General features: G+C 34.1%; 2 protein-coding genes and 1 pseudogene across 4 annotated transcripts; 1 reads left to right on the plus strand and 2 right to left on the minus strand.

Moving 5' to 3' along the window:
* On the plus strand, positions 576-3,087 carry LOC18612128 (annotated as a pseudogene).
* On the minus strand, positions 3,616-12,770 carry LOC18612129 (pentatricopeptide repeat-containing protein At4g17616). Of its 2 annotated transcripts, XM_007048743.2 has the most exons (4): positions 12,630-12,770; positions 9,539-12,056; positions 6,190-6,239; positions 3,616-4,027 (listed from the first exon to the last, which is right to left on the minus strand). In XM_007048743.2, the coding sequence occupies exon 2, from the start codon at positions 12,028-12,030 to the stop codon at positions 9,904-9,906; it is 2,127 nt and encodes a 708-aa protein (XP_007048805.2). In that variant the 5' UTR covers positions 12,031-12,056; positions 12,630-12,770; the 3' UTR covers positions 3,616-4,027; positions 6,190-6,239; positions 9,539-9,903. The 2 variants fall into 2 exon arrangements, with proteins under 2 accessions (XP_007048805.2, XP_007048806.2); XM_007048744.2 differs by lacking the exon at positions 6,190-6,239.
* Positions 13,610-23,933, minus strand: LOC18612130 (serine/threonine-protein phosphatase 5). 2 transcript variants are annotated; one of them, XM_018113913.1, is made up of 14 exons: positions 23,642-23,933; positions 23,178-23,324; positions 22,827-22,996; positions 22,673-22,744; positions 21,674-21,824; positions 19,621-19,785; positions 18,288-18,396; positions 18,089-18,206; positions 17,586-17,733; positions 16,896-17,144; positions 15,555-15,680; positions 15,363-15,463; positions 14,232-14,306; positions 13,610-14,109 (listed from the first exon to the last, which is right to left on the minus strand). In XM_018113913.1, exons 2-14 carry the CDS (start codon positions 23,254-23,256, stop codon positions 14,050-14,052), a joined length of 1,623 nt encoding a protein of 540 aa, XP_017969402.1. In that variant the 5' UTR covers positions 23,257-23,324; positions 23,642-23,933; the 3' UTR covers positions 13,610-14,049. The 2 variants fall into 2 exon arrangements, with proteins under 2 accessions (XP_017969402.1, XP_017969403.1); XM_018113914.1 differs by lacking the exon at positions 19,621-19,785 and having other exon boundaries at positions 23,642-23,929.

The raw sequence follows: 24,566 nt of genomic DNA on the forward strand, positions 1-24,566 counted from the left end.
AATTTAGTTATTCTACCTTTATGAGTTTTTTTGTCAATTCTTATTGCTTTACGTTAAAGATTTTTAATCATAACTTTTAAAAACTTTATATCTAGGTTTTTTAATGACAATTTTAAATTACATGTGTTTTATTTTTATTATTATACATTTTTAATTTTGACTTTCTGATTTATTATAGTGATAATCCTACTTATAATATGAAATTTCAGCCATTAAATAAAAGAAATGAAAATAAATTATTTCTATTAATAAGGCATAAAAAGAATCCATCAAAAGGATGATTTTTTGTTTATCAATTGAATTGGTTTACTAGTTTTTTTATGAGTTTTAAATCAATTACTGTAATTTAATTTCATAAATCAGGTAATCTTTATTAATTAACGTTACAGTAAGGTAAAAAATGATGACTTTACTGCAATATTTACCTGTTCAATCACTTTCAATTATTAACCAGTGTTTGACCAATGCCATGCAATGCCTTTGTCAAAGAAAAGACTTTTTATAAGCTATTTTAATATGATTCTGATTAATGTAGAACGCAAACTTTGTGCTGCATGATAATCCCATTCCATATCATGGATTTACCTTGTCCCACTCTTCACAATTTCAGTCTCCTGCTTTTCTTTGCTCTACCAGTTTTGGTGGCTGCTCAAACTGCAAATATTAGTTTAGGATCATTTCTTGTTGCCTCTGACGACTCTTCTCCATGGCACTCACCTTCTAAGGAATTTGCATTTGGATTTCGTCCCGTTGGTGATCAAAATCTCTTTCTGCTTGCCATATGGTTTGATACCATACCAGATAAAACTATAGTATGGTATGCAAATGAGGGAAAACCAGCTCCAGAAGGATCAAAGCTTGAGCTTGGCGTTGATGGTCAATTCACCCTCACTACTCCACAGGGTGAAAAGATCTGGAAACCTTATTCTGCTGTATATAAGGCTGCATATGCTGCTATGCTCAACTCAGGGAATCTCATCATTGCAGATAACGAATCTAAGCATATTTGGGAAAGTTTCAGGAATCCAACGGACACCATTCTGCCAACTCAAATAATGGAACGTGGTGGACTGCTATCTCCCCGGCGAACGGAGAACAGCTATGAAAAGGGGAGGTTCCAGCTCCGCTTACTTCCAGATGGCAATCTTGTGCTCAATCCCATTGCCCTGCCAACAGAGAAAGCCTATGATGCTTATTATATCAGTGTCACATATGATCCTGCTGATGACACGAATTCTGGTTTTCAATTGGTTTTTAATGAATCAGGTTACCTTTATATAGTTCGGAGGAATGGAAACATTAAAAACCTCACATCAGGATCGATTTCCTCACCGCAAGATTTCTATTACAGGGCAACACTTGATGTTGACGGGGTTTTCACACAAAATGCCCACCCAAAGTCCCCAACAAAAGGAAACATCTGGGTTCAATCCTGGACCCCTGTTTGGTTTGAGCCTAAAGACATTTGCTCTGATATCAAAGGCGACCTTGGTGGTGGTGTTTGTGGGTTTAACAGCTACTGCACACTTCAATCTAATGGAAGACCCGACTGTCAGTGCCTTCCTGGATTCTCCTTATTAGATCAGGATGACAAATTTAGTGGCTGTAAGCAAGACAATGTACAAAGATGTGATCCGACTACTCCAAACCCAGAGGAATTATATGAAATAACAGTGCTGTCAAATTTAGTTTGGCGCACTTCTGCAAACTATGAAGAGCTTCAACCATCAAATGAAGTAAATTGTTGTGATTCCTGCATTTCTGATTGCAATTGTGTGGTTGCTATCACTTATAGTGGAAGCTGCTGGAAGAAGAAATTGCCCCTCTCAAGTGGGAAGGTGGATATTAGTACCTATGGAAAGGTTTTTATCAAAATACCAAAAGCTAATCATACTTCAAGAGCACTTCCTTCTTCGGAAAACATCAATACGAAGGAAGATCAAGCAACTGCAATCTTAGTTATATCAATTCTATTGGGGAGCTCCGTGTTTCTCAACCTGCTACTCATGGCAGCTAGTTCAATAGCCTTCTTTTGCTCGTACCACAAAAGACAGACACTCACCGGAGTGTCAAGCATTTTGGAAACAAACTTGCGTTCTTTCACTTTTGAAAACCTCAAAAAAGCCACTGAGGGGTTTCGGGATGAACTAGGAAGAGGTGCCTTCGGAACTGTATACAAGGGGATCTTATCATCACCAAGTTCAACCACTTTAATGGCTGTCAAGAAATTAGACAATCTGTTACAAGATGGAGAGAAAGAATTTGTAGCAGAAGCAAGAGCAATGGCCATGACCTATCACAAGAACTTGGTGAGGTTGATTGGCTTCTGTGACGAAGGGCAACACAAGCTTTTGGTTTACGAGTTCATGAGCAATGGAACTTTAGCTAGTTTCCTCTTTGGAATTTCAAGACCCGACTGGAACAGTCGCGTCCAGATAGCGTTTGGAATCGCCAGGGGGCTTGCTTACTTGCATGATGAATGTGGCACACAGATCATTCATTGTGATATTAAGCCCCAAAACATACTTCTGGATGACTCCTTCACTGCAAGAATCTCAGACTTCGGGCTGGCGAAACTTATTATGAATGACCAAACTCGAACCCTTACAGCCATCAGAGGGACTAGAGGCTATGTAGCACCGGAGTGGTTCAGGAACATGCCAATTACAGCAAAGGTGGATGTGTATAGTTTTGGGGTCATGTTACTGGAGATTGTTTTCTGTAGAAAGAGTTTAGAAACGGAAAGAGAGAATGAGGAGGAACTAATACTAGTTTGACTGGGTCTATGACTGTTACAGATACCGAAGATTAGATAAGCTAGTGGAAAACAATGAGGAGGCAAAGATTGACATGAAAAGGTTGGAAAGGTTGGTTATGGTGGCAATTTGGTGCATACAAGAGGATCCGTCTATAAGACCTTCAATGAAAATGGTCACACAGATGCTTGAAGGAGTTGTTCAAGTTTCCGTGCCTCCCTGTCCATGCCCTTTTAGTTCATTTTGTTAAAACCAGCTATGTAAAAATATGGTGTCATTCATCATTTTTCCTATTTAATTACTGTAGTTCATACTATAGTATGTAAGCAACATTTTCACCACTTGCACCATGCATGTCCTGTATATAAACTTTTTTTTTTTTTATAATTAGAGGAAGAAGGATTCGAATTCTACTCTTTAGATAAGAAGATCATGCACCAATCAATGAGTCAAATATTCGGATATATCCTGTATAGTGAATCCTTAACATAATTCATTACCCTTTTTCTTAAAAAATGCTCAAACAGCTCTCTATACTTAAAAGAGAAACAATTAGGTACTAGCTAGACCTTTACAATTCTACGTTTGTGCCATTTCTTGGACTAAATTTCAATCAGCTTTGCTGATTCAAATGGTCAAATACTGAAATTTGAAAACTCGACGCCTTGCTTAGGGAACCAAGCAATAGCAAGGCATTTACAACATCTTAGAGGGACAAGAAGTTGAGTTTGGCTTCGCAATCCTCATATTCTGCATGTCACATGTTGCATTTCTATTGGAAGGCTGGGAGAAAATAAAGTTCAGAACGAAACAATGTTTCAAAGCAAGAAACAACGGTCCACTCCGAAAACCATAAAAAAATATGAATATACTCTGCAATTTTCTCCATGTTGAATTTTCCATTGGCCACTCAAGCATGAAATTTTCACAAGAGCAGATTGGTTTTGTAAAGCAATAGCATATCGCAACAAGTATATTCACAGAAAATAAGTTTGACAATCTAGGAGTCTTGTCACCCACAACTGGCACATAGAGACTTCCCAAAAGAGAGCCGAGGATTCTTGCCAGCAATAAGAAGTATGAAGAGTTGTACTTCTCAGGAGTTTTTTTTACAGAAAAACAAAAACATAACATAAAGCTTTATCTCTAGCTGCCTTCTGGAACAACTTGCATTTAGGAATAGAGCTGGCCATCTGAGTCAGACGTAGAAATAATTGGAACAATCAGAGAAAGTTGTTCATATGTGCCATTGTCTTGACATCAGGGCGAGGCTGCAGTTCATAAAGAAAATGAGACAAATCAAACATATATACCATGACAGGAAAGGGCTTCTAGTCCACTGTTTCTAAACAAAAACTAAAACAAGTGAAACTGGCAAGGTGAGCTACACAAAAGCACACTTTGCTTCAAATCAGGAGTTTTGAAATGAATCCAAGGACACTTGTTACCCATCCACAACAAACATGCATGAGATGCAGATTATAACACCAAAGTCCAAACACACTGTGTACATTAAATTAAGACACTCATAGCAATCACTCAATCATTCAATCTTAAATAAATAAATAGTATCAGGATGTTCAAGTTAAATAGAACTTCCAACTAAATAATCTTTCAGTTTCCTGAAAGTCAGTTGGACAAGACGAATGGTTGAGGGTTTAGAGGCCAGAATATTGATGAATGAGAATAACATTCTCAAAAAATTATCAAATAAACCATCTAAAGAATGAATAATCTCTCAAACTATCACACAAAGTTGCCTTAAATTTCATGTTCCAAAACCAATACATTCTGCAACTTTAGTGGATTAATTTATATCCTATTCTACATAAAAATATAGTATTAGATTAGAAAGAAGATATTGAACTTTCAAAAAAAAAAAAGAAAGACAATATCGGATAATGGAGACAAACAAATATAACCACAATGGTTTTTAATGAGATAAACAATTTTTGCTTTTAATATTTATGTCACCTTTTGGATTACCCAAAACCATTTAGTTCACAGAGACAAAATAAAGTATGGCAAGATGCTGCAACTTAGTACAGTTACTAACCCATATAATTTGTCACCTAAGCATATGCATTAATCGAAGTTTTGAACATAACCAGAAGAAGCCAGGTTGTTGAAACAACTTTAGATATTGGTGTTGAGAAAGTTATCTTGAATGGTTAAATAAAATCTTTAACAGCCTACCGGCTACCCCACAAAATTTACTGCTACAAAAAGTATTGAAAGAGCCTCGTAATCTCTAGCTTCTTGTGCAGCAAAGATTCTTCTATAAAGTGGATTTCCCGTTATTGGATGTCAAGATGTTTCTCCAATGTGATACCCCCATCATTGCAGAAAAATTACAATTGAGAAACAAAATCCAATGTATGAAAGGCAGAGATTTTTGTCATTAGCCACTTCCAGCAATTTTGTCTTCCATGTTTATATAAATTTTTCAATGGCATAATATTCGATGCCCTGAGGTAACTTTGCTATTAACTAATGATCACATTTATGGTGGAACATAAGGATTACTTACCAGAACACATTAGTTTGGTGCAGAGTAACATGAATAGGTTGTTGAATGAAAAAATAAAACATGCGTAAGTTTGTTAAGCATATTCAATCTTGAAAACCATCAATTTTTTACCTTTAAAACATGAGGTAACAGCTCGACATATTGATGCAGGGAATCTATCTCATAAATCAATCTAGAAAACTTAATCACAAAGAAAGGGATAGCTTGAGAAAAGCATAGGTTGGAACTAAAATTTCATTGAAGTTGGAACGTAATAAAAGTTAAATATTTCTGGCTACCTTTTCAGACCCTAAACTTCTTGTTGCTATTTTGAAGAGACCCAGGAACCCCCTTTCTGGGACCTACTTTATTTACATCTTTCTGCCATTTTTTCCCCTTTTCTTTTTCCATCTTTTGTTATCAAAGGAAGGGGCTTGAGCATACAAATCAAAGCACAGGCAAAATCTTAGAAGTGGATTGTTGTACAAGTAGGCTTGTCATACGTAAGGTTGGAAAGTTTAACCTGGAAGAAGCTTAATCACACTTAGATAAGAAAATCAATTGTATATAGCCGGAAATATTCTATGCAAAAAACTCATAAGAAGAAGAATGTCAAACTGAACACAGCAAGCAAGCATGTACTTCTCTCATTTGATATCCAAGACATGACAAAGCCATGAGTCATTGAGTTTACTATAACTTCATCCCAGGAAAGTGAAAGATCTTAGAAACCGCACAATAAAATGAAACAAATTTCTTCAAGAGCAAAAAACTATATCCAGACTTATATAAATAGAAAACAAATAAAGCAAAATGATATTTCAAAATAATGACAACCCTCATGCCAACAAAAAAAATTAAATAGATGAATTTACATTAAGAAGCAAACATATTCATCCACTCACAACCCTGGCAGATAAATACCTGTTGAAATTCTGGTAATGCCCCCAGTGGCAAGATAATCAGCACTTCATCTGTAGTTCCGAAGAATTTAGAGAACCATTAAAAAATAACCAATATCAGAAAATTCACAAGGCACAAGGGTTTCATTTATTTGAAAATTCGAGACCCAACATTAGGTGAGGCACTACAAGGCTCCACTAGTTTAGCATGGGCAAATGCATGGTTTGTGTGGTATTCAGCATACTGACTATCTAGTTAGATTGCATGAATAATTAAGTCAATATTTTAAGGTCAGATAAAGGAAGGAAGGAAAATTGAATATACATGATTGAAGATGATGAAAATAGCATTGCACATTCACATTCGGTAAGCTGTCTCCAATAAATAGTGCAGAAAAAAAAATTGAATATAATAATTAAGCACAGCAGCTACTTTATTGACAACTAACTATTAATTATAGAGCATCTACTTTTACCCACAATTCGAAAAGGATGTTGCACCACTTTAAACATAATAGGTGACAAAAACGATGATTATGTGATCAAGCCAATGCTATAATTATTTTCTTTGTATATGGAGGCAACAATATACAACACTCAAGAAGATAACAGGACCCAGGGAAGTTAGGAGTCCTTTTTCTTTTGCTAGGGAAAATAGCTTAGACAATTAAATGCTTCATTAGAAAAGACTACAATTTTGATTTCTTCAGCTCGTGAAATGCTACAATTTGTATTTTCCATGCTACACACAACCTTTATCTTCTGAAAGGAGTCCAGCAGAACGTCAGTAATAACAGATTCATAACCATAAAAACATCTTCTGTTTAGAAGACTCTTGTACAGCTCATGAGAACTATAACAAAAAAAATGAATTAGCAAACAACCATTGTTTATCTCTGTGAAAAGAAAAGCTCATAGGTAGCTAGCAATTTACATCCATAAGAATTAAGAAGCACACCAACGGCCTATAAAATGACAATAACCTAAACACACTTTCCTAAATCAGAAATATACATGCATATATTATATAGATGGAGTACAAAAGCAAGTTCAAACCATCACATGAAAATCAAGAATATCATTATTGCTATGATTTCATTTAATATAAACAATGCAAAATAAGACATTAGAGAGCCAAAAAACCCCACTACTCTAACATGTCTACTGATATTCTGGTTGGTAGAAAAGGGGAAAAAATATTCAAAAGTCTGGGGCTTGATGCTGTAATTGTTTCATGGCAGAGTGAACAAAACAAATACTTCCAGGCAGAAAGGATAAACATGATAAAAAAAACCATGACACATCTAGTCTATATTTAGTGAAAAATCAATAATCAGATAAACATGATAATTGATACAAAACCATTCAGAGTTTCACCTTTTTCTGTACTATTAGTCAAGGTGGCGATGGGGTGAAGAAGGGAAAGCAAACACACTTCTTTTCATAATACTTTAACAGATAAAGGAGAATGTAGCACAAAAAGAACCCATCCCCCTCCCACTCCCTTCTTTCTCTTTTCAAAAAAGAAAAAGAAAAAAGAAAAAGAAGAAGACATACAAGATGAAAACACAATCAAACATCCCCTTATTCCATGGGAAATAAGGTAACCCTCAACATAACTGCTCAGGAACCCACCAATGAACAAGTAAACCAGCTAAAAAGTAAGAGCACAAACTTCCTACTCCCTTTCACCTTATGTAATAGGAAGGAATAAAAGAGTAGTGGGTGGGGGCAGGGGAGGGGAATGAAGCTAACCCAATAAAATAAACAATATAATCCCTTAATAAAAAGTAGAACTTAGTTAAAAATGTAGACTCTTTACAAAATTAAAATGAAGAAGAATAGCAATATTTATGACTGTAAATGCAAGAAAAAGAAATTCACTTTTACACCATAGACAATGGACAAGGTTCTAAACTTGCAATAACCAAGCAAACATGATAAAAAAAAATTTTCTAACTGAAACCAGTATGATCACACTCTGTAGCAAACTGTAATATAAAAACCTGTTGTGTGTTCTGAATTTCTAAAACTTGCATCAAACCAAGGGGCAAAAGAATTCTCTACCAATAAGTGCCTGTATGACCAGTGACCACATCTTGCAGAACACTTGACTAAAAAATGTCTGTCATGCCTATCAAACTTCAACAACTTGGATTACAAACATGCACCAAAATACTATAATGAACATTCCAAATCAAGACTAGACCAGGTAAAAGTTGATCCACCAGAGACAAGGTCTCATAGTCATAGCTTCTAAAGGAGATCTACAAAGTTTTCCTTGAAAATAGAAATTTCATACTGCTAGTCTTTCCTCCGATAGATTTTGTAAACCTGAATAATTGTCCTCCACTTTTTATACTGAGATTAAACAGGATTGTTGACAACTAATAACTTCAAATGGTTAAAGGAGTTAATTAGTTTAACCCAATCAAAATTCAACTAAGTTTTTTTTTTTTTTTTGAAAGGCAAAATTCAACTAAGTTTTGATGCTTACATCAAACCTAAAAGTTGGTATTGCTTTATAATTTAAACAATTAATGGAATTTCTGTACACAAACACACACACATAGACACAAAATTAATTCCAAAAAGGGAAAACACACAAAACAAAACAAAGCACTTGTCCTCTCTTCATCTTACTTGCTTCAATGCACAATTTATTAATGTTTCAGTTAAGCATTCAACCAATACCAATTGGAAATTGGCAATGAGTGAAAAAACTTAAGCCACAACAAACCCAACAATTTAACCAATGTAGGATAACATCACTCATCAACCTCTTACATCACAGAATACTAATAACTAAAACAAGTTGGCAGTGGGGTAAAAAGTATAAAGATAAAACCAACAAATAGAAAGTAAAGATTGGCCAGAAACAATGGTAACAAATAACAAATGGAGAAACAGACTTGGCTTTTGATACCATGTTTGTTTCCACACCAATTGGCAATAGGAGATCCAGCATGAATATAAAGCCATAACAAAACTTAACTTTAACCAACATAGGTAACAACACTTAATGTTTCAAAGGAATTGAAATAAAGACCCAAAAAAAATGATGGAAGGTACAATGTTATATCAATTGTCAAAGCATAAGGCATATCTATCTTGAGAAGTTTAAAAGTTCTACTATTTGATGTCTCATAATTAAGAGATTTTGAATGAAAGTTTAAGTGGCAAATCAAAACAATACATAACAATGGACATAAAATCTAAAAATCAAACAAATCTGAGAGAGAGAAACAAAATTTAATAACACCTTTGTTAATTATAGAGAAAACAAACAATAAAGTTATTTTTATTCACATAATTTAGTAGAAAGAGGCATGAATCCTACAAATAAGTAAATAAAAGCCCTTAGTCTTTACCTCCTGGGAAAACAGACCACATCAAATCTGGCTCGAGAGAGGAAAGACTGCAACTTTGGTTGCCAATGAGACACAAGTTTTAAGGTAAATCCATCATCTTGAACAACATGGTAGCTATCAGAGAAGAGAGTGCAGCAGGACTTAGTGGATTCCAGCATATGAATGAAACAGAACTTCTTCATCAGGCTTTGAAAGTTATAAAGGTTTCATAACCAGGATAGCTTAATTTCTCATTGTGTGTGCTTTTAGTTCTCAAGTATTTGTCTTCATCTCTTACTTTGTAGAAAGTCAAAGATGAATTTTGACACTAAAAGGCTGAACCACCATAATCCATTCACTCAAACACCCAACATACTTGAAAACCTTCAGTCAATGCCAGCCCATTTCTTAAATGCCTTAACATGATCAAGCCTCTTACCTTGAGCCTCAGTTCTAGCTTGCGATGCTTTTAAGCTCCTATAAAGATTCTTATGGATCTTTAGGTATTCACTCTTATACATCCATTTGTCAATATACATGCTACCCTTTTTCATATAACCAATTACCTCCATCACTCTTTCAAAGTATCCACCTTGAAGAAAGTTCAATAGCAAAAGCGCATACAGATCACTACTCATGGATAAATTCCGACTCTCCATGGCCTTCTTAATGTCACCCCACAGAATGGTAATATCACGATACAATTTTAGAGAAGAATACCCACATACCAAATAAGCAAAAGTATGTACAGTAGGTTGGATTTTCATCTCTTGCATTCTTCGGTATATCTTCAGCGCATCCCCCATCATTTTAGCCTTAGAAAAGAAGTAAATAGAAGAGTTCAATTCATAAAGTATAGGAGATATTGCCTTCTCTGCCTCACTTATTTCTCGAACAAGAGACTCCATCAGACTTGGTTGACAAATAGAAGATGATTCGTTTATGCAAAGAGAACTTCTACCTACATTTTCTGGCGCATTTTTGGAAATAACAATCTCGTCAGACAAATTTAACACCAAACCAACCGTCCTCATTTGTTTTAGCAGAATATTTCCCTCCCTTGACATATTTCTTTTATAATAAGCCGTCAGGAGTGCCATATATGTACTCAAGCCCAAAGGATCCCCAGAAGATTCCATGTCTTCCAAAATGTCATGAGCAATCTCCAGCCAGCCTAATGTAATGCATGCGTCAATCACGTCAGAAAACAAACTTGATCCACCTGATGAACATAACTCCCTTTTTAAGCTAAGTAAAAACTTTGACAGTTCATTGATCTTTCCATGCTTCTTGTATCCATTGATGAGCTTGGCAAGAGCCCTATTACTAGGACAAAGTTTTTTATCCCTATACATAATAAGATCTGATTTACCTTCTGCTATGAGGGCAGAATCCTTTTGCAGCAGCTCAGGCACAATTTGTATCTTCAGTCCAATTCTGAGATTCTGAGTTCCAATCGGAACAAAACGAGGCTTCTGGTAATCCTTCCTAAGTTCTCCAATAGGATGAGACTCTCGAGATCTATTCATTTCCAGCACAAGCTCAGCAGCAGCATCGATGTCATCAAACTTAAAATGCAAGCTTAACAAACACTCATAAAACTGCTGATAATGAGAAACCAAAGGCACTGGTAAAGGAGCAATATGATCTTTAAATTTTTTCAACTCATCCCTATGGCCATTCATTTCATGGATTTGAGCAATAATATTGATTGAGTGGGCATCAGCAACAACCCCGGTTTTTGACATCAATTCTATAATTTGTTGACCTTTGAGAGATGAAGCAAATCTAACACACGCATCAAGCACAAGATTAAAGATCATTGTATCAGGTTTCAGAAAGTTTGCGTAATGACTTTTCTCTGAACAAAATCTTATGTAATAATCACAAATCTGGACCAAGAGATTGGATGCTACACATGTCCCAACCTCTGTCTTCACCATATGCTGAAACACCAACCACAATACATTCATTGGGGGTAGTATCTCCTTTTCCAGCATCAATCTAAGGATCGTTGACGATGGAATAGGCATCTGGGCTCTTGCTAAAGAGAGAATTAGCTTAGCCAAGATGTCAGGCTGAAGATGATATGATTTCTCTTTCGAAACTATCATAACCAAATCACAAGCTTTTTGTAGCCAATGAGGGCTGGACGAGTAGGACAGTTGAGTGATGAACCTACTAACAAGCAAATGGTTGGGAAAACCATACAACCTTTTAAAATCATTGAAAGTTTCCCACGCTTCATCCAGTTTGAGTTCCTTCAAAGAATTTTCAATCTTTGTCAACAAAACTGCATGAGTTGAACCTTCCCAACTTAACCTTTCCAGACACATAACGGGACAAAAAAATCGAGGCTTGCAAAGTACATCAGATCCGCAAAACCCTCCAGAACCTTTGCTTAGGAAAACCCTTGTGTCATGATTTGAGCTCAACCCCACAGGGAGTTGGAATGAATTGCAGCTAATAAAGCAAGGATTCACCAATATTTTCCTGGTCAATTTTAGTGCCATCCAGATAAATGGTAATAATACACAACCTGCACCAAACCTGGATTAATTTTCATTTCTTAACGCATAAGAAGCATACCAACAGAGCAAAATACCATCAAGTAAATCAAATACACGAGCACCACACACATATTAATATATCCACAATTCATGTATAAAGTGAGTATTATAAACGGCAAGACTTGTAAGTCTTTTCAAAACAAAGTCCCAGCTAATCCTCCATTGGCATGATTTGATAAAATACGAACAACTGAAAAAATGGGAAATGCAAGAGACAACAACAAAAATTAGCCCTACGAGTTTCAATTAGTCCTCTGCCCGGTTGCAACGCAAAAAAAAAATAAAGTCCAAAATTTTTTAGAGTTAGAACGTTCCATTACTTGAAAATAAACAAACAAACAAAAAATTACTTCCATGTGCAAATTGAACTCGATGCAGACTGAATAATCAAAAATAATCTATACAAGTAAAAAACCAAAAGCATGAGCAAAACAGAGGACCATTTCATGGCTTTGTGTTTAGAACCAAATGGAAAGTTTGCGAAGGAAAACAGAAGAGAAGACAGGAGAGATTAAAGGGTACAAAAATGGAAAGTAGATAACCTGGAAAGATATCATTCTATCTTCACTCTGGAGAGCCTGGACAGTGTCCAACTGAGCCTACCAGGGAGTTTGAATTCATCATTTTCTTTATGTCTATCGAAAAATACTAACAACTTTTGGGAAGACCAGAATATTTTCACAAGTCACTGCATTTTATATAATATAAACTTGTTTTTTGGAAGAAATAAACTTTTTTAATTGTAAAAGATAATTATTATAAGTAATAGAGATATTGAGATAAAAATATTGAATCTTTGTCTCTTATCGTTTGTATAGATTAGAATAGTGCGATCATCTCTTCCAAGGATAAAACTTCCTCCTTTTTTTTTTTTTTTCATCTCTCAAACTTTCAAAGCATACTTTTTAAAAATTTAATTTTATATAATAATATTGTTTAAAAATAATAATCAAAATTAAACTTGTTTTTATCAAAAAAGTTTATAAAAGACAAAAATATTAAGAGGGAAGAAATTTTTAATTTTTTATGAAAGCAATATTTTTTTAATAAAAATAAAGGCAAGCAATTGGAGTCGACAATTATTTGACATAACACCAAATATGGTGGAGGCAAAACCATTTTAACCCAGTTACGACATGAGCAACTTGTGGCTATTTGAGCCATTTTTCTCAATTATGTTAACCTGATTATGACATAAAAAAGCTTGCCTGCCTGTTTGAGCCATTTTTTTTTATTTGTTCGTGATAATAGTTAGCCCTATATTACTCAATACATATGAGGGTCGTTTACTCATTTATTGAATTATTTATTATTATTTATTTTTTATATTAATTATGCGGTGTTCATCATCACATTTATCTGTAATATTTGACCATCTTTTGCACCAGGATATGAAGGCGGTCGGAGCTGTTGGATTCAAGACTTCCAGGTTTGTGTATTATTGTGTTAAAAACCAACAATATAAAGAGGTAATGAGCAAAACCTTGGCACGAAGGGAAGAGTATCAGGCAAAGAGCCAACGAGTCCACAAAAGAACAAGTCAAAAACCATTGAAACAATTTTTATTCAAAGTATAAACAAAGGGCTATCTATAGTTTATAAATACAAAGAGAAAAGAGGTCAATCCATTTTGGATTTTACAATGCCGCCAGACTCCTACCAGCAAGCTTCTCTTTTCTTTTTCCTCTTTCCCAACCTTGAACTGGCTTTTGGATTCAAATGAGGAAAACTTTCAAAATATGAGACTGGAAGCCTGAAATTCTTACAATGAAACGGAGAGCAAAGGAGAGAGAGAGAGACCAACCTTTCAGGGAAAAGAAAAAGACAAACCATAAATTAAACTGCATCTGTCAACATTTACCACTTCTCCAGCTGCCTCCTGGAACAACTTACCATTGAGCAGTAGAGACATTGTATAGCAAAAAAAGGTACAAGACAGACCATCCTAGTCAGAGGCATAAATTATTGGAACATTCGGAGGAAATTGTTTGCATACGCCATTGGTTTGACATCAGGGTGAGGCTGCAAATCACAGGGGAAGTAAGTCAAACTTCTTCATATAAAAAGGGCTCCTGGTCCGTTTTTACACCAAACATATAACCAAAAAAGAAAAAATGACAAGACAAGCAACACAAACTACTAACCATTGCTGAGAACGTAACAATATTTGGCTTCAAATCAGGGGCTTCAAAGCAAATAAAGGCACCCTTGTTACCCATCTGCAACAAACAAAATTTCAACAATATTATATGTAAATAATCACACCATGATTCAAACAATTTGATCACTCGTGTTTACAAACAATATGTAAATTGCTTGGGCCTTCAACTCCTAAAACAGAAATTCCAACCAAATCATTCAATTTCAACTTCCAACACAATGAAAAATAAAAGCAGCCCTAAAGATAAAGAGTTGTTGGAAAGAGAACAGGTAAGGAGGCTGTGGAGTTGGAAAAAGCCAAATCTCATGCAAGAATCAAGAACAAATTACACAATTCTCAAAAGTAACTTCACCAAATACTAGTAGAAACTTGATGTTCCATAAAATATGCCTGACATTGTCCACAAGTTCAATTGATATATTTAATCTTGCATTGTACTTAAAAATGATCATTGTGCACAGGTGGACACACACACACACACACAGTGTACTTGAAAATGAGTATATAACATGGATTAAGAAGAAGAAAGTCACTAGCATGCACATGCACCTGTCACTACCTCAATAATATCAAGAATGTTAAAACTTCAACCGTCCACCTCAATTGCTTTTCAATATCAGTTATAAGCTACAGTTCACATTAAGAGGGATCAAAAGTATGACAAGATGCTGCTACTTAATAGAGTTAACAACTGATAATACTTAGCTAAGGATAAGCAGATGAGTTAATCTAAAACAGCACAATGCTTCAATAAAATGAAGTTTGCAAGATAACACACTGAAGCCAGATTGTTAAGACAAAATGTCACTCCTGCTCAGAGAATCTATTCAATATAACAGGTTAATATTGCCTTGAATCTCTTTTACTGTGAAGCATATATGGTTCCACACAATAAATACCCGAGTAAAACTGTTTTAAAGAATTTTTACATGTATTCATTCAGAACATAAATTCATCATTTGCAGGTTTTATATACATATTGATTCGAAACAGGTTTAACAATATTATTTTCTGTGTATAGAGAAATCCAAATCACATGATTATACAAAGCTGTGAGGTCAAATTTGCCATTAATTGATGATCATATTTATGAAAGAATTTAAGACTCAATTACCTGGTCACAATAATTTGGTGCAGAGAAAACAGTAATAAGTTTACCATCATGCTCAATCTCATAACCTTCATCTTTTACTTCATGAGATCGTACAACTAAATCTGTCAATTAAGTATGTCAGATCAGCTACATTAAACACCAATTCTTTTTTCAGTAAAAAAAAGAAAAGCACCCAAACTTGCAGATAAATACCTAGATTGTTATCCTGCAAAAATTTTCTTGTCACATCTGCACCAAAAGAAAGACCCACTCCCCTCTTGCTAGGACCTCGTCCTGGGAAAGGTTGTGGATCACTCCAAAGCAATTCGCACATCAACCCTGATGAAATCAGACGGGGAGCCATGAGACATACAAACAAAACAACACATTTTTATCTTATCATTTTGTAATTTAGGGTTAATTTACATTATCCTCCATATCTCCTTTTTGTAATTTCATGAAAAATATTTATCTAGAAAAAATGAAAGGCAAAAAAAAAAGGAAAATGAAAAACAATGTCAACTTTTTCCTTCCTTTTTCTTGTATTTTTATCTTTTTTTTCTTTCCTTTTCTTCTTTTTTGTATATATATAATATATGGAAAAAAAAACAATTGGCTTGGGAAGCTCCATGGGAGTGCCAAAAAAATGTTAAACCTTTTTTTTCTTTACTTTCTCTTGAATTCTTATCTTCTTTTCTTTCCTTGTTTTCTGTTAAAAAAGGATAAAAAAGAAAAAAAGGCTTGGAAGCTCCATCGGTGCTACCACATGGCACCCCCATGGAGCTTCCCAACCCATTGTATATATATTGTACATTGTAGTTGTCTACCTTTTCGCTCCTCAATTTGTTTTTCTTCATAGATTTGAGAGATGACTAGTTTTTTGCTTTACATCCATTTTCCTTGTGAACTATATTATGTATCCAGTATTATAACAAATAAAAAATTTAAAAAAAAATCTATATTTTGAATATAACTTATAAATTTTTGACTTAAGTATAAATCTCCTCATATAATTGAATTTTTATATAATAAATTAAGAATGATAAATTACAAATTAGAAGATAGTGATTTAGGTTGATTACAAAATAATTCAAGTAAATTTTAACTTCATTATAAAAATTCATCAGAAACAATAAACGCAAGAAGGTATTTTAACATTCAGAAATGCCCCTTAAATTCTATAAAATATATTAATATTAATTAATCAATAACTAATTGAGTCAGCTAGACTAAAACTCTACATGAAAATTTTTAAGTAAACCTGTACTCTATAGTTAAATTTTATTAGAAATAAAATAAAAAAGTGGAAAGGGTATTTTGTCTTCACAAAAGTTTCACACCTCTTAAGCCATATTTATATACTTTATAAATATAGTATGGATTATATAGGGGAAGCATTCATACAAATGAAAAACAATGAATAAATACACACTGACAGCTTAGTTGCTAGACTTGGTAAGAGAAAAAAATTGTTCATGCTGAATATAAAAAATTGCACCGACCATTGCATAAACTGAAGAAAAAGTAAAGAAAAAACACCATGTTGCAGTTTACCTTCCTCAGGAGGCTCACAAAACCGATCTATTGCTCTGATGTCTGAAAGTTTCACCCCATCAACACTAAAAAGGCCTCCATGAACAACAAAGACCTTTTCATTTATTACATGAGCCAAAGGCAAACAACAAAATACTTCTGCAAAGAGTTCCACAAATGTTTCACTCAGCTTGGACCTGACCTCACCCTCAAAACCGTATATCTTGTTCATGCTCTTACTCTCATGATTCCCCCTAGCAAGATAAATAGCTGAAAATTCCCGAGCAAGTAAATTAGATGCAACAAAACCGAAACTAAACATTTCATATGTATCATACCAACAGTGATGTCATATCCTGAAGATCAGTTTAGAAAGCATCTAATCAAGATGATCAGTTTAGTGAGTGTCTAATCATGAAGACAGTTTTGATAGAGATGCAAAAGGCATGAGGCAATAAAAATCTAAAGAATTGCACAGATAAAACTCCTTGATAATCCAGTGAAAATTTGGTAAAAGGAAATAAGATTGGAAAAGTACTTTTTAAAATGGAAATCAGAGAAGATACATCTAAAATATTTGAGATTAACAAGATTCAAAATGTCAACCAAAAGGGTGAAGGGGGAGAGAAAAGTCCAAAACAAAGGACTATGACAGTACATGCAAAGGCCTCGGGAGAAGTGCAAGGCAGAGAATGTCTCAAGTAAGTTCACCTGATGGACACATGCACTTAAATGCAAACAGTGTGAGGATGACCTCCACAGAGAAAGATCCTCTATCCACAAAGTCACCATTAAAGAGATATGGATTCTCTTCTGATGGGAGACCATTAAGCTCGAAAATGTTTATCAAATCGTAGAACTACAAAAAAGAAAAATAAAAATATTAATAAACAAACACCATTAACTCTAAACAGAGAAAAGAGAGAGAAAATATAAGCATTAAAATGAGGCATAATAATTACTCTCCACAGTTAACTACATTAACATAGCTGTAAGTGATAGGTAGCTCAAGAGAGTAACAAAGCCACCAAGCAAGGCACCAATATAACTGAACAGAGAAACAACAAATCACCATGTCATTCAAGTTCATGCATTTATTTTCTATTAGCAGGTAATACCACTTTATCCTCTGTCAGTTGACTGCTAAAGACTGATCATGTCAAGTTGTTAAGAATTACAGATTAAACATAAGGATTATAAAGATGTGAAATTACCTGACCATGCACATCACCACAGACAGTGAAATGACTGCCATCAGGAACATTAATATCAACAAGAGAGGGCTGAGACTGCAACATTTCTCTCGTTTGTAAGACAATCTGGAATGCATATCTGTACCAATAACAAGATTCAAAGAGAAAATATTAGTAATATAGAAAGAACAAAATCCATAACTGCACATGCTAAACATACCTTTTATGCAAACACTTTTGATTCTTGAAGTCATCCATCATTTTCTTAACAAAATCCAAAGTAACAACATCTCCCTCTATTTTTGCACCAGAATATTGTGGCTCCACCTCTATAAGGGAAACAAAATACCAATTTCATTAATGTGCAGGGGACAAAATTATTGTTAACATACTTTCAAGAATTTAATAAAACAGCTAATACATCCAGTGGCTCCAAAACAAGTAAACAAATTACTTTCAACATTTTGCAGAATGTTTATCTGCATCTATGCAAATCAGTGTAAGTTAAATGTTTATATGCAGCTTTCATATTAGAGAGTGAGTGAAAATCAAACACTAGCCTTTTTCTAATGCCCGAATGAATTGCTACATTCAATTCTACAAATTCTTTCAAGATAAACCCATGAAATGCACAGTCAGTAAAGAGAAAACAGAACAAGCAAGTGCTCTCTCTCTCCCTCTCCCTCTCCCTCTCCAAGATCAATAATCATTACCTATTACATCATAAACCCATGGAATGAATAGTCAGGAACAAATATAAAATAGAAGCAGCAGAGAAAGTCCTTTGCTACACGCGTCAAAATCTTGGGATCAAATCCCACCTTCATCATGGGCTTAGAGTTTTTACAGAAGGCGAAATACAACCTACCGCTACATTGTCCAACCATTGTCTCAGAGAAAAAACAAAGGAACAAAGGAGGAGAAGGAGCAAAACTACAAAAACATCTAAGCCTGGTATTTAGCTTGGTCTTCAAGCAAATCAAAGGTAATAACTTCTTGCCCACTAAACACTAACGTGTATACAAAATAAACCAGCAGAAATTTTATTCTGCAAATAAACATAATAGATGCAATAAAAGCAAATACCCACTCCCAGCCACCCAACATGTTAGCATTAAGGACCCTCTCACAGGAAGAACAGTGCTCCCAATTTTCCCCAAATTCAGATAATTGCATCAAGTAGTTAATAAGTTGTCATGCAATGTTTTTAACTTGCCCCTCTTCTGTCTCATGAAAATACATGATGGTTGGTAGCATTTCTGAACACATTTTTTACAAGACAGGTAAAATGAAAAAGAAGAAATTTTTTTAATGAAAAAAGGGAGAGAGAGAGAGAGAGAAGGAGAAATCCTGCTACATTACCAAGTGAAAAATGCATCAGTTTTCTAGTTAATTCACCAATTAAAGTATTAACTACTTTTCCAGAAGAAAAGATTTCCTGACTGTTATTGGAAAATGTGAGATTGAAATGTGGCAGTAGTTCAACATTTTACTTTGAGCTCAAACAGTCAAACCTAAGTCAAGCATTTATCTCTCAGTAAAGACACCACTACCAGTGGATCCACCCCACCACCATGTCCCTAGAACCACCACCACCACCACTGCTGCCACCTTTGTGGCTGCTGCCCCCACCATCATCACTAGTGCCGCCACAAATGCTACTGCAACTGCCGCTAAGGCCACTTGGGTGGGCATTGACGGTGAGCTGTGACTCATCCCTATTATGATACAATATGTTAAAATAATATAAATGTTGATTAACCATAAATTTTATGCTAGTTGATAATAAGTATCCATTGTAAATTTAATCTTAGAATTAAAACAGCTCTAGCTCATGGGAAAGCATCTCAAACCCTGCTTCTAATCTTAAATACTTGCACAAGTCTGAAGCCAGAGTTATTACAGAAATGATTGGGAGGTCCAGCTAACATAATTGGTAAGACAGAATGCATAATTACGTCCACCCATATCAGCTTACCCCAAGAAAAAGTTATGGTGCAATAAAAAGAGAGTAAAAACCCTCCTTACAAAAATAGCAGTGCTAAGTTTTAGCCATTGTGTCAATTTAGCACTTTTTGTCATAATATTATAAATATTATTTTAATAGTTTATCATTGATGGATGCAATTGAATCCAATACCACATTGATTTCACCCCTATATTTTATTCATAATATAGATTCAAATTACTCATTCAATATATTATGATGCTAACCTTAACTGGTTGCCAATCAATGTGATGGCCATTGAGTTTCTAAACATATAAATTTCTCTTTTGACAAATATACCTGTCTTCCAAAGCCAGTCACTAGTGAAGCAAAAACAGCCCACTAGCATGTTAAATCACTACAGCAAAATTAACATAATACTTCGTCAGAAACCTATATGTACAACAGATTAACTAATCACTGAAAAGTACAAATTCCCAAACCCAGGGGAGGAACACAAATGTCAAGACTCAAGTAGTCTACAGTCTGTCCGAAATTTATTAGTTGAGAACATCAGGAATCCTTGATATTAGGATCAACAATAACAAGCATAAGAGCTAGTTACTCCACTCACAAAAAATGCCATTTCTTATTAGAGAAAAACCTAATTATCTTGAACTTAGAAAAATGAAATATCATCAACCAACAACTTTCCTACAAGCAATGCCCTTACCCTGTACCTTACCAAAATATAGATCACACAAGTACAACCTAAAATAGTAAATAAGGACAACTATAAAACTTACAGTGTATAATGGTCATAAATTTCAATAAGATTCAGCTCAAGGCCTTTTTTATCAAAGTTACAAGAAGACCACAATTCTATAAGGAAAATCCAGCCTTGATAGGCCCAGACATTATCAAATTTTTAGAAACGATTTCACCTATCCATAGCCACATAATATTAGAGTTACCAATGAAAGTTACACAAATTAGCAGCTTTTGCAGTACAATTACTATTTGATATTTCATTCCCCCACTACATTAAACATATATCAGGCACATATATAACCTAATAAATTAATCAAGATGATGACATCCAGATTGTAAGGCATTATAATATTTGGTTACAAGCTACCAAACTATTTGTTGAACAAAACTGAAGGGCATGCTGAATAATCAACTGTTAAACAACTGGTTGTTTTTATTCATAAAGAACACTTAGAGATTCTTGATAAGAAATATGAAGTTGCAAGAAGAGGATAAAAACATAAAATCAACATCAGAAGGCATGGGAACTTTGCAAAAAAACACCCACGCCAGGGGAACAAGAAAAAAATAAGCCTCACTACACATTAGCTCACAAATTATTCCAACAGATGAAACACATAGATTCAAAAAATATTCCTAATGAGATTTAGGTGTTCCTGTCAACCAAACAAGGGTCATAGTTTCTCACAACAAATGTGATCATACTCAATAGCTTGTGCATGACCCTTAACAGCATACTGCAAACATTTGCAAGTCCTCAATTTTAACATTTTCTATTACCCATTGATGCTAACAAGAAACAGCCATCCTAATGAATTTCATATAAATGTGGAAACTGAATTTTGAAGACATCTTAGAATTCATAAATTAGAGTATATATGGTAGAAATAATGGGAAAAAGAAAATACCTATGGAATGGTAGTCAATGGAGTCAGCTACAGAATGCCTCTCAGACTCAGGTACAGCAATTGCTTCTTCAAATTTTAATTTCATTACTGCTTTCTCACATTCCTTTAATTTCTTAGTAGCATCAGGATCATTGGGACAAATCTTTTTTACCTAAGTCCAAAGGGAGGAAAACATTTTTCAGACATCACAACCACACGTGTCACATGTTAATGTATAGCAATTATACAAATTTCCTTGTGGAGAAAAAAGGCATTGACAGTAAATGCAAAAAAGCATGTGCAACAAAGAAAGTTACTACTAAGTTGAAACTTAGAAACTAGGCATTTTCACTTGCAAGAACCCTCCTCTAAGTCCTGATAAATTACACTAGTGAATTTTAAATTAGCTCAGAAAATAAGCCATAAGTGACTTCTCCAGGTATAAACTTCACTAGACCAATTTTAGACAGCATGAAGTATGAAAAATGAATTCCTCTGTTACCAGTACAATAAAAGGCACACGGCATTTCACAACAATCCCAGGTAAAACAACAATAAAACCATAAACTTTTTCTCACTCAAAAGAAAATGCATGCATATGTGCAGATATATGCAGCTTATAAAATAGAGAATATCATATTGACACCAATAAAGTTATCTCAAATCTCGCATGCAAGCGCATCTCAATACCTCATATGATATCTAATACTAGAAGAGGGAACAACTAGTTAAGCTCTGTCATAAATGGAGCAAGCATTCCATAATACTCCGCAAAAAGTCAAAAAAACTATGATAATTTCTATTAAAATGATCTGGGCAAAAAATTTTTCTAATAAAATGAAGAACATTTACTGAAAGGGGGAAAAAAATTCTACTCATAAATGTTTACATGAGCATGTAAATAGGAACATTTCTTGAGAAATATATTTTCAGATAATGGCAACCTCTGTTTGCAAGAAGTTTAACAGAGACACTAAACAAACATATTTCGCAATATTACAACCCTGGCAGACAAAATACCTGTTGAAAATCTTTTAGTGCTTCCTTAAACTTTCCCATGGCAAGATAAGCAGCGCCTCGTCTGTAGTAACCCTGAAAATTAGAGACCCATCAGAACAAGAACACAAATAGATATTAAATAAGAGGAAGAATAATTTCAGTCAATAGAGCATGCCTTTGAATATTTAGGATCCACTTCAATTGCCTTAGTAGCATCCTGTATGGCACTACCATACTCTTCCAATTTGGTATGAGCAAATGCACGATTTGCCCAGTATACTGCGTTCTGAGCATTTAGCTCTATTGCTCGCGCGTACAAGTCAATAGCCTGACCATATTTGTGGGCTGGAAAAAAGAAAGCAAATCAACAACTTAAGCAAGACTAAACCCAAGAAATGGGAAACAGCATTATACATAAATTAAACAACCCACATAATACTCTACACAGAATTAAACACTCAGGGCTAGATCAATGAACAAGTAAAAAGCCACAATATTGAGATTTACATGCTCATCAAGTTTGCACCTTTAAATGCTTCATTAGCTTGGAGTTTGATTTCTTCAGCCCGTGAGACATCAGAACTTCCATTTTCCATACTGGGCATAACCTTTTATCGTCTTGACTAACTCCAGTAAAATGTTAGCCAAAAGCTAATCTTCTTCTTACAAACCTCTGCACTATCAATAAAAACATCAACAAACAAAAGAATAGTAAAAACGACCAAGCCTTGTTCCCAAAACAAGAGCATACATATTCAGAACTAACATCCATATCGAAAGCATCAAACGACTTCGAAACGACAATGCCTAAAATACCCTAGACTGAATCACAAATCTAAAATTATTGGCAAGAGTTTAAAAAGCAAATAAACAAATAACCTCCACATACAAAATTGAAGCAAATAGAACTAAATAATGATTCAAAATTCCATCTTTCATTCTTAAATGTTCAAAATGTTATATCTGGGAAAAGAAATTTTAATTCTTTACCTAAAAGAAGCAGCAGTTGCAGCTTAATCAACCAAAAGCATAACCAAACAGCGGATTAAGCATTTTCTAGGAACCAACCAAAAGGAAAAGAAAACAAGAAAGAAAATCTTATAGCTTTGGTTTCGTGAAGTATTGGGAAGAGTTAAGTGTAGATTAGTCAAGACGAAAGTAAATTACCTGCAAATTAGATGAAAATAAAAATCAGGTGAATTCGAGCTTGACTCTCGAGAGAGAGAGAAAATGGAAGCAAAAAGGGGGTTGTTAGCTAAGTGAAAGCGAAACCCTAGTTAAATAGTTAAAGCGAGAGCAACTCACCTTTTACTGTTTTTGTTGATGTCATTGTTATTGCTGTGAAATATAGCTGCGCAGAAATTAAGACAGTAAGAACATCTATGAGAAAAAAATATTTTTTAATTTATTTTTTATATATCATCAATTGCAATATATTTATATACTTACATAGATAGATGGAGGGAATGAATACATGAAGAAGATAGGATAAATTTAGTAAATAGAAGTGTTTATTCATAGAAGGAATTTAGAAGATAGGGACCTACTAGATATGTTTGGCTTGTGAAATAGATAAAAATAGAATAAAATAGTTATTATGTAAGAATAGAAGTAGATGGAAATAGAATAAAATAGTTATTCTATAGTTTTGTACAACAGTTGAAATAAAATAGAAATAATTATTATAACTTATCGTAGTGTTTGGTTAATAACAATAATTTTGAAATAAGAAAGAAATAAAAAATAAAAATATCTTTTATTATATATATGATTTTTTTCATTTTATTTTTAAAATATTAATTATTTATAATTTAATATTATTTTGATTAAAATATTAATAATTAAATAATATTAAAATATTGATATTTAAATTATTAATTATTAATATTTTAATTAATTATAAATTATTAATATT

The sequence above is a fragment of the Theobroma cacao genome, chromosome 1, assembly GCF_000208745.1.
Source record: "Theobroma cacao cultivar B97-61/B2 chromosome 1, Criollo_cocoa_genome_V2, whole genome shotgun sequence".
Taxonomy (NCBI): domain Eukaryota; kingdom Viridiplantae; phylum Streptophyta; class Magnoliopsida; order Malvales; family Malvaceae; genus Theobroma; species Theobroma cacao.